The following is an 11242-nucleotide window of genomic DNA, read 5'->3' as shown; positions in this document are numbered from 1 at the left end:
GTTCATAAATCATAGTGTTTTGATAAGAACTAAAACTCTGACACATGGTGCTGTTCTTTATTCAGTGGAAAGTAAAATCCTTCAACATTTCAGTGGTGAGATGGAATTACCTGGGGAGGTGTTGTGGACTTCCTGTCTTGGGAGGTCCATGTCCTGTTCAATGAGTCATTAGACCTCTCGGGTAACAGACGAGACTTGCGGGAGAGACCTCTCCCTTTCAGGTCCACATCCTCGTATGGATTCTCTTTCATAGACTCTGAGGGCAGAGAGAGAGAGAGAGAGAGAGAGAGGAGAAAGAGAGAGAGAGAGAGAGAGAGAGAGAGAGAGAGAGAGAGAGAGAGAGAGAGAGAGAGAGAGATGGGGGGGTTCAGACATAAACATTGAGAGCAGACTTAAAAGCAATGAAAGAGATTCAGAGGGAGAGGGCAGGAGGGCAAAGAAGAGTGATTGGGGAGAGAAAGGCAAGAGCGGGGCAGCAAATCACAGCATTGAGCGGCAGACGAATCACAGGGAGTCTCACAGGGTGTCTCTGAAGCACTGTTAATGTTGGATGCAGGACAAGTAAAGATAAGAACAGACACACAAAAACCCGGTAGTAATGTGGATTACTGTAACAACACAAAACCATATAATATAATATAATATAATATAATATAATATAATATAATATAATATAATATAATATAGTAGAACACATTTTACGAGACATGACAGTGATGGTACACATATAGGAAGCTTGTAATGAGGATCCATTACAGCTAAATCTGCAGCTCTACAATTAAACCCACATCTAGAATTAGAAGATGACGAGCTGGGAAACTGTGGGATTGTTTCTGACATGTGATCTACATGCCAGCCGTGTTTAGTCAGGCCTGGGAACAATATGGAAAAGTTCAGAAAAATAAAAACATCACATGATATGTGGGCTGCTGATCTGAACCGGATCACTACCAAAACACAGGCATGTTCTAAATATACACATAAATAGCCTCACAAACGTAAGCAAAGTGGTGCCTGAATATACAGCACATCCACAGCAGGAAAATGACACAGCTTTTCTGTGTCACGTCGGTTTAAAGCAATGAAGCGCTCAGAACAGCAGTGGAAAGGTAATAAGAGGGCCACAGTGTCCTGAATGAAGTGACATAATGACAGTAAACTGGGAGAAATGACATGTGGGTCGGTCCAAACTCAAAGACAAAGACAAAAAAAGACTTCAAAACATGCACACACACACACACACACACACACACACACACACACACACACACACACACACACACACACACACACACATACTGTATACACACGTTTACACAACACCAAACACACAGAGCTGCACGATTCATGACACAACAGCAACAATGCCTCTGTGCTCACTGGTCACATCCAGACTAATTCCTGTCTGATTGTGGAATAATGATTTCTATAGAGCTTTTAAACAAACTTAACAGAATTATAGAAACAGAAGAGAAAATATTAATTTAAATTTTATATATCTATCCCTATCCCTATTGAGCGGGGGCGATGGTGGCAAGGAAAAACTCCCTGAGATGATAAGAGGAAGAAACCTTGAGAGGAACCAGACTCAGAAGTGAACCTCATCCTCATTTGGGTGACACTGGACAGGAAATAATGTTAATGTAAATAATGTCCTTTCTATAACAGTTTATAATAGTACAGCTGAGAGCTCCTGAGGAACTAATGGGTCATCATACACCCTGAGTTCACCACAGACCTAACACTAAAACAAAAGGTTAATATAAAAATTAATAGAATACAAAAGTTCAAGATTAATAATGGATATATTTAAATGTGTTTGTATTTATTCCCAATGAACAAGCCTGAGGTGACTGAGCTAACAGTGGCAAGGAAAACCTCCCTCTGATGGATATATAACACCCTGTATATTATGTCTATAGCACCCAACCTGTATATCTTGTCCATAGTATATTTATCTGTATATTTTTATGTTTATATTGTAAATGATGTAAGTGATGTCTCTTCAGTTTCCTGTCAGCTTTCCTGTCCAGGTTGGAAATGTTAGTGGTCCAGGACAGATCTTCTGATACGTGCATCCCCAGGAACTTGGAGCTATAGACACGTTCAACCGGCAACTCATTGAAATGGATGGGGGCATGTGTGCCGCCTCTCTCCCTACTGAAGTCCTGCTGTTTGCAGGTTGTTGTCAGCACACCATGCAACCAGATGATGTATCTCTTCCCTGTAGGCTGTCTCATCGTTGTTGGTGAGGAGGGCAATGACTGTGCTGTCGTCAGCATACGTGATAGACGTAATCATTAGTGTGATCAGTGTGTAATCATTAGTGTGATCAGTGTGTAATCATTAGTGTGATCAGTGTGTAATCATTAGTGTGATCAGTGTGTAATCATTAGTGTGATCGGTGTGTAATCATTAGTGTGATCGGTGTGTAATCATTAATGTGATCGGTGTGTAATCATTAGTGTGATCGGTGTGTAATCATTAATGTGATCGGTGTGTAATCATTAGTGTGATCGGTGTGTAATCATTAGTGTGATCAGTGTGTAAACATTAGTGTGATCGGTGTGTAATCATTAGTGTGATCGGTGTGTAAACATTAGTGTGATCGGTGTGTAATCATTAGTGTGATCGGTGTGTAAACATTAGTGTGATCGGTGTGTAATCATTAGTGTGATCGGTGTGTAATCATTAGTGTGATCAGTGTGTAAACATTAGTGTGATCGGTGTGTAATCATTAGTGTGATCGGTGTGTAATCATTAGTGTGATCGGTGTGTAATCATTAATGTGATCGGTGTGTAATCATTAGTGTGATCGGTGTGTAATCATTAATGTGATCGGTGTGTAATCATTAGTGTGATCGGTGTGTAATCATTAGTGTGATCGGTGTGTAAACATTAGTGTGATCGGTGTGTAATCATTAGTGTGATCGGTGTGTAATCATTAATGTGATCAGTGTGTAATCATTAGTGTGATCAGTGTGTTGTCATTAGTGTGATCAGTGTGTTGTCATTAGTGTGATCAGTGTGTTGTCATTAGTGTGATCGGTGTGTAATCATTAGTGTGATCGGTGTGTAATCATTAGTGTGATCAGTGTGTAATCATTAGTGTGATCAGTGTGTTATCATTAGTGTGATCAGTGTGTTGTCATTAGTGTGATCAGTGTGTAATCATTAATGTGATCAGTGTGTAATCATTAGTGTGATCAGTGTGTAATCATTAGTGTGATCAGTGTGTTGTCATTAGTGTGATCAGTGTGTAATCATTAGTGTGATCAGTGTGTTGTCATTAGTGTGATCATTATGCTGTCATTAATGTGATCAGTGTGTTGTCATCATGATATTTATGTTGTATTGCCCAGCCCTAACTATCAGAGCCTGTATGCAACATCAATGTCAACTGAGGTGTTTAAACAAAACAATGGGCTCTTTGTTGAGGCACCACAGAGTCTCAGTCACACGGCCTGAAACTATCGGTCACCGTCTCTGAAAGCTGAATAAACCGCAGCACAATGTGAGCTCCATGCCAAGGTTTTTATTCAATTGTATAAAAAGCCTAGAAGAACAGCATACGATTAAAAAAAACATCTCGTCATTCCTCGGGCATTCATTCTTACAGCCGACTTTACAACGTCTGGTGCCCCATCAGCATAAGTCGAGTTTTACGATCCAGCCACAAGGCAAGAAACATATGCTGGGTGTCCATGAGAAGCTCCTCAGAGCTGAACATTAGAGCACATACAGGTCATTTCCCGATGTAAAGGAATGCAGCACAAGCGAGCAGCAGGTCACCGTGAGACCGAGCCGTCAACCGCACACTCAGCACACGTACAACACGGCATCTATACAATCACTGCAGGGTGTGTGTCTCGATACACAACTCAATCTGTACCGTTACAGGGTACGGCTGATCTGAGTACAGTCTGGTCTCAGTGAGGAACACTAAACACTAACAACAGCTTTCTGTTCTAGTACAATAATGACTGGTGTTTAGTATGTATTAAAAACCATCACACTTTCTATACTTTTGTAGTTACATTGAATAGAAGGTAGAACGTCTATGAGACGTGTTAGCTCATGATCTCGGTTACATGATGGAATGTATGAACAGTAATGACCTAACAGAATCCAGACTCCTGCAGCTCTCTGGGATAAAGACATGAAAGGAATGTAAAGAGAATCAACCATCATCTAGAAAGGAAAAATATTCTTCATGTCCATTTTATTAAAAACATCCCACAGGCACTGCAAATATTCCCAACATGCCAAGTCTGACTGATTTCCCATAAGAGGCATCATACAGTTTAAACACAACAACCAGGATTACATAATCCATCTGTTATTGCTGTCTTTCAGATCTGCTTTTTCAGGAAATATTACTAAGCCGTTATATATCATGACAAGGAAAAGGGCTTTCAAATCAAAACATCGGTGGGAACTAAAGTCCGATGCCAGGGTTTTTTTCTGCGTGAGGCAACAACGAGGTATCAACCTTCACCTGACTAGAACTCGTACAACATCTTCCATCAATTCACAGAGTGCTTAAATCTAATTACCCAGCACTGGCTGTGTGAACACTCTCTGTAATCAAACATGATTAGTCGAGCCTTGCCTTCTCTGTTTCTTGTGTTTTCACACCTGTGTTCTAGTCGTGATTCCCGACTTCCCTGGTTCAGTTTTACCTGGCTGTGTTTTGCCCCACTCTACAGAAACCAACAGGGTTTATGGATTTGTCCCAAAATAAATGCCACACGGAAGTAATGCACTTGCCTCCTTCCTCTTTCACCAGAATGCTATTCACCTTAAGGACAAGTCCAACCACAGCAAAAATCCAGAGAAAAAAGACTTTACTGACTTTCTCAGTGTGTGTGTGTGACGTTACTGCTCTTAAAGCTGTCAGAAAATAAATGAAGATGTGGCTTCTTCATGGATAAACATAGAAAGGGAAAATAAAGATGCTAGTATGAACTTATTATATTTTTTATCCGAGAGTAGAACATTCATTCATTTATTCATTCATCTTCTACCGCTTATCCGAACTTCTTGGGTCATGGGGAGCCTGTGCCTATCTCAGGCGTCATCGGGCATCGAGGCAGGATACACCCTGGACGGAGTGCCAACCCATCACAGGGCACACACACACACACACACACACACACACACACTACGGACAATTTTCCAGAGATGCCAATCAACCTACCATGCATGTCTTTGGACCGGGGGAGGAAACCGGAGTACCCGGAGGAAACCCCCGAGGCACGGGGAGAACATGCAAACTCCACACACACACACAAGGCGAAGGGAGGCGGGAATAGAGTAGAACATGTTACAGCTCAAATATTCCCTAAAAGCCTCAGAATCTTTCATGCAGTGATGATGTTACACGGACAACATGATATTAAAATGACAAAAAAGCTTCACTTGACTCATCATGTCGTGCTGGACAAACCCTTTACACAACAAACTTGGTGAATGAAGCATTCGTACAAAGCCATAGAGAGTGTGTGCACTCGTGAGCTCAGGAATGTGTTTAGTTTTCTGCATGGAAAACGTTCAGGTCTTTACACTGCATTACTTAACTTAACTAGCTAGGCAGATATTAGCACATTATCCTAGACAACACTTTTATCCTCATCGTTTAGGTTTCCAGGCCTGGAACACAGGACACAGCACAGCATACTGTTCTCCTTAACACTGGTACACTTAACTGTTGGGCTCAGTAATGAACTTATGGCTTGTCCACCCGTGAGAGTGAAACTAAATCAAAAAAGTGAAAAACATGAACGGATGAAAGGAATCACTGGTTCTGAGACAGATTGCGAGTTGAGTTTGTTGACGGTGTCCTGCACTCACCTGTAATGTCCTCGTAAGCGTTTTCCTCTAGAGTGCTTTTGGAGCCGGGGCGGCTGTGGAGCTCCGTGGACGCTGTGCCGTTTTCTGTTTGTGATGAGGGGTAAGAGGAGGGCAGACTCACCGCATCTTCAGACTCACACGATTCTCTAGAAGACAAACAGAAAAGAAAGAATTCATGCAGGTCTGTTTAGTGAGAGTCCAGTGGTTCTGGCTCCCTAAAGTCCTCTCTCGACTGATTCCAAACAGACCAGACCACCTGAGCAGATGAAAGCTTCCTTCACTCGATGGCCAAGTATGCGCAATCCCTCAACGACTTTCGGATGCAGAGCCAATTAAAATCAGAAGCAGACAGAAATCCTAGGACTCGCTGTTCAGAATGAATAATAGCTCTGATATTCTGACGATAAAGCAGGACAGCAGTTTCCTGTTTATTCACAATAAGCCAAACACAATAAGAACTTAGTCAGTAATGCGTACCGAACACGACATCAAAGTGTCAGCGTATTTAAAGAAAACAACAACAGCAACACCGAATGTCTTCGGCTTGTAAACAGTTGACTCGAAAGCGACCACAGGAATTTCAAACATACAAATCCATGGACCCACACAGCCTGAGAACCTGGCTCATGTCCACGCTCAGAAACCGGTTTAATCAATCTCCGCTACAGAGCACGTTCAAACAGCCATGAGAAACGAGAGCTATAAACAAAATGTTAGTGCTCCTCAAAGCTGCGAGGGCTTCCGAGCTGAGCCGCATTATATCATCGTAACGAGAGGAGATGAAGTGAGTCGTTCTGGTTCGGTACAGAGTGCGGTGTTTCTGTACGGCTCTCCACCATGATGCTCACTAATAAATCACAGCTCCAGGTAGAGTTTTAGCCGAGCTGAAGGAGGTCAGTGAGATGCCCAGGGTGGTGAGGGAATCGGGGTGGGGGTGGGGGATTGGGGTAATGAATAAATTTTAATGTTACAGCACTGTATATTCACAGAATTAAACTCAGTGTAGCATTTTGCCTGCAACATTTACAAATGTTTTATTGCTTTTAGACTGCAGCAAATTGCCAAGAATCAGAGTCACATTTAATGCTGTGGATAAAAGTTCCTGTTGTCGCTGATATTATAGCAGCTATCCTGAGAATCTGCAACATAGCACAGTGCTGCGGGTCTGAATCAGTGAGAAACCTGTTTACAAAGATCAGCACAGGCTCAGATACACTACACACAGGCTCAGATACACTACACACAGGCTCAGATACACACTACACACAGGCTCAGATACACTACACACAGGCTCAGATACACTACACACAGGCTCAGATACACTACACACAGGCTCAGATACACACTACACACAGGCTCAGATACACTACACACGGGCTCAGATACACTACACACAGGCTCAGATACACTACACACAGGCTCAGATACACTACACACGGGCTCAGATACACTACACACAGGCTCAGATACACTACACACACAGGCTCAGATACACTACACACAGGCTCAGATACACTACACACACAGGCTCAGATACACTACACACAGGCTCAGATACACTACACACAGGCTCAGATACACTACACACACAGGCTCAGATACACTACACACAGGCTCAGATACACTACACACAGGCTCAGATACACTACACACACAGGCTCAGATACACTACACACAGGCTCAGATACACTACACACACAGGCTCAGATACACTACACACAGGCTCAGATACACTACACACAGGCTCAGATACACACTACACACAGGCTCAGATACACTACACACACAGGCTCAGATACACTACACACAGGCTCAGATACACTACACACAGGCTCAGATACACTACACACAGGCTCAGATACACTACACACAGGCTCAGATACACTACACACAGGCTCAGATACACTACACACAGGCTCAGATACACTACACACACAGGCTCAGATACACTACACACAGGCTCAGATACACACTACACACAGGCTCAGATACACTACACACAGGCTCAGATACACTACACACAGGCTCAGATACACTACACACAGGCTCAGATACACTACACACAGGCTCAGATACACTACACACAGGCTCAGATACACTACACACACAGGCTCAGATACACTACACACAGGCTCAGATACACTACACACAGGCTCAGATACACTACACACAGGCTCAGATACACTACACACAGGCTCAGATACACAACACACAGACTCAGATACACAACATACAGGCTCAGATACACTACACACAGGCTCAGATACACTACACACAGGCTCAGATACACTACACACAGGCTCAGATACACTACACACAGGCTCAGTCTGACTACAAAAGGATGATTTAGTGGGAAAGATAGATGATTCATCCTCCTTGTGGAATTTATATCATTAGCCAGTTTTCACTACAAAGATTATGATGCCCCATTAGTGAATCTGTGAGAGTGAGGTGTCTACTGATGTCATTACTATCTAGACATCCTACCTCGTGTGCATTAGAACACACAGATATACAGAATGCTGCAGCACAACCCACGTTCCCATGATTAGCTTGCAGTTTGTCCACTAGAGAGAACAACATTCCAAAAACAAAAAACTGCAGCAGCGTATTTATAAGGAACATACGATAAGACAACTAGCTATTAATGTTACACTGAGATAATATTACAAATACATAAATAAATCCAGAAGCTAAACATTAAGCATATCCTCACCGACTCACAGCTTCCGAGTCAGCATTACAGACACATCAGAGAGAGAATGGTTGGGTGGTGTCTCACCTGTCAGGTGTTCTCTTGAATGAGTTCACGGGTGTCTTGACGGTGGCTGGAACTCCAGTGTCAGGATTGGGAGGTATTCCGTTGCTAGGCGAAGAGTCTATGTGGCTCCGATTAGCATCGTACTCAAAAGTGCGCTTGGGTTTAGGTAGCGGGTTGACGGGAGCGCCAGGTGGGCCGGGTGGGCCGGAGGAGCCTTGTGTGCAGGGGAGAGCTTGGATATCGGACGTAAACGAGGCCACGCTGAATCTTTGTCTGAACTTTAAGAGTTTTTCTGAGCCAGGGTACACAGTGTCTGGCTCAGTGGCGACAGAACAGATGCTGCTCCGCTTGCTGTCGCACGTGCTGTCCATGTCCTCATGACGTGATGAAATGGTGAAAGATTTCTGCCGGGGCTTTTCCAAGCCATAACAGTTGCTCAGGTACTTTGGAGGAGCAGATGGGCTTTCTTTCAAAGCCTGCTCGATCTTTTGTATCCGGTTCAGCACAGCAGATGTTTCTTTTCGACTGCGGATAAAAGTCTTCTGTCCTTCTCTCTTCTGGAAGCGTCTGGTACACTCTCGATCCAAGGTTCCGTCCTCTTCCTCTGTCTCTGGATAGGAACACTCAGAAAAAGCGGTGCTCATCCTGCGCATGGACTTGAAGTCGAAGGCCTTTTCACTACAAGGAGATGACAAGAGGCTGGGGCAGCATTCACTCCCACCACCAGGCCTGTTGTCCAAGCACAAACTCATCCTAGGAAGAACCACGTTCCGACACTCCCATTCTGAGATCTTCTTCCGGATTGTGGCAGACGAGGTCCCGGTACCGTTACAGCTGAGTGACAGTGTTCGCTTATGGCCGTATTTTGCAGAGGACGAAGTTAAAGACAGCGTACTCCAGCTGAGAGGTCCAGGACAGACCGTATCTCCTCCAGGAGGCCCGTCCTTGAGCTGGACCTCCTTCTGCTCTCGGTCTTCTCCACCGGAAGGCTTGTAGATGCTGAGCTTCTTATCCAGACAGCCGATGCTCTTGGCCTTGGTGAGTCCGCTGTGGGTCTCGGCGGAAAGCAAGGAGCTGCTCCGCAGGCTAGCGGTTTTCTGACTCCAGTTCCTCTGAGACTGGACTTTTATGTCAGCTTTGGTGTATCTGCTCTGCTGACTGGTGTCTTCTTTCTCACTGAACTGAGCGCGACACGGTCCGTTTACAGCAGCAAGAATAGGAGGTGGAGACCCAGACTGGCACCTGTAGCAAGAACACAAAAGCAGAAAGCAGTCAGAAACTCTACCACTGCAATTAGCTTAGCATTGTGCTTGACCTGTGAAAGGACAAATCCCTCTATGTGGGAAAAATGGTTTGCTTTCCTCTGAGGAAGAGAAAAGTAAAGATGAAACTCTAAATCCTGAACACATGTTTCCAATAATATGCAGCATTTACTCTGTCGAATGATCAACGAAAAGTACCACAGCGATCTGACAGAACTTTGGCAACGTGAACTCCGTCGACATCAAGCCAAAACAAACCTGTCTCAATAAATCGGCAGTTTTTTCCCATATAAGTAAAAGGAGTGATTTTTTTACGGACTTCACACAAAAACACAGAAAAACCCCAACAACATGCACCTACCCTCAATCAGAGGTTCTGTTCTGCTGACACGTCTTCATCATCACTCACACTGCTCATACTGCAAATGCTATGCCGGAGTTATGGACAGCGCTCGCCTCATTCCAGCTCCACACGTTTCAAATATGATGCCGAGGCTTTGCTCATGAAATTCCCAGAACTGGGACTTGACTCGACGCGTACCTGAGTGAAACTGAGAGAGCCGGATCTGATGTCTCAGCAGCAGTTAAAATAACGAGAGTGAGCTGGAGGGAGGCCAGGAGCATGATAAAGCCTGCAGGTTGTGGCAGATTGTTGAACACTTCCCCATCACCACCCTTCCTCAGGAGGGAGAAGAAAAACTACAGCAGCTAAAATGCTGCAGTGAAAAGAAGAATTCACAACATTCCTAAAATGCATCACCTTATGGTGTGAAACTGTCTCACTAAATACATCACACAGACATAATCACTATGTAAACTTATAACACACTGCACCACATTTATTAATCTTTGTAAACTTGTGTGAGCTGAAGACCACATCAGCCATAAATGACCCAGTGGGCTCATATTTAGCCACAACCATGTTGAGTAAACGAGGTACGTGCGCTAAAGCGGCTAGTAATGCAGCCGAGCCACCGCAGCGCATCAGACACCAGACACACACCAAACCTTTATGCTTTTATAAGGTGCCAATACTTTTGTCCTATTAAATGATTATTCTTGTTAACCTGGTTTGTTTCTAAATTCCTGTTCTTTAGGATAAATCGGCGTGTAAGTGAATTAAACATGGAAGTCGTGGACAAACATTGACAGCAGTGAGTCTTACTAACCCGAGAGAGACGCCATCTAACTGTAGATTCATGAACTTATTACTCGTAACCATCTAATGATTTCTGAATAAATTCCACTGTATCGAGCTTATTAAACATGGTCTGCTCTGTAAACACTGACAAGCTGTCGCAGCTTCGTAATCAGTGACTCTGCTGCTGGTCTGTTGGTTTCACAACAAGGTTGGGTTGTTTAGGGC

The 11242-nt window shown here is 43.8% G+C and overlaps 1 protein-coding gene across 2 annotated transcripts in view; it reads right to left on the bottom strand.

Annotated features, from left to right (window-relative positions):
- dennd2b (DENN domain containing 2B) overlaps positions 1-11242 on the bottom strand; it is a 56944-nt gene that overhangs the window by 25353 nt on the left and 20349 nt on the right. For both annotated transcript variants that reach the window (XM_047805552.1, XM_047805555.1), the window contains exons 3-5: positions 8636-9856; positions 5854-5999; positions 111-256 (exon numbers count right to left, since the gene is read on the bottom strand). In XM_047805552.1, the coding sequence (XP_047661508.1) occupies positions 111-256; positions 5854-5999; positions 8636-9856 (1513 nt within the window). The remainder of the gene's footprint in view (positions 1-110; positions 257-5853; positions 6000-8635; positions 9857-11242) is intronic.

Source organism: Tachysurus fulvidraco, chromosome 2 (assembly GCF_022655615.1).
Source record: "Tachysurus fulvidraco isolate hzauxx_2018 chromosome 2, HZAU_PFXX_2.0, whole genome shotgun sequence".
Taxonomy (NCBI): Eukaryota; Metazoa; Chordata; class Actinopteri; order Siluriformes; family Bagridae; genus Tachysurus; species Tachysurus fulvidraco.
The sequence above is the reverse complement of the archived record's forward strand: the minus strand, read 5'-3'. Positions and strand labels throughout refer to the sequence as shown.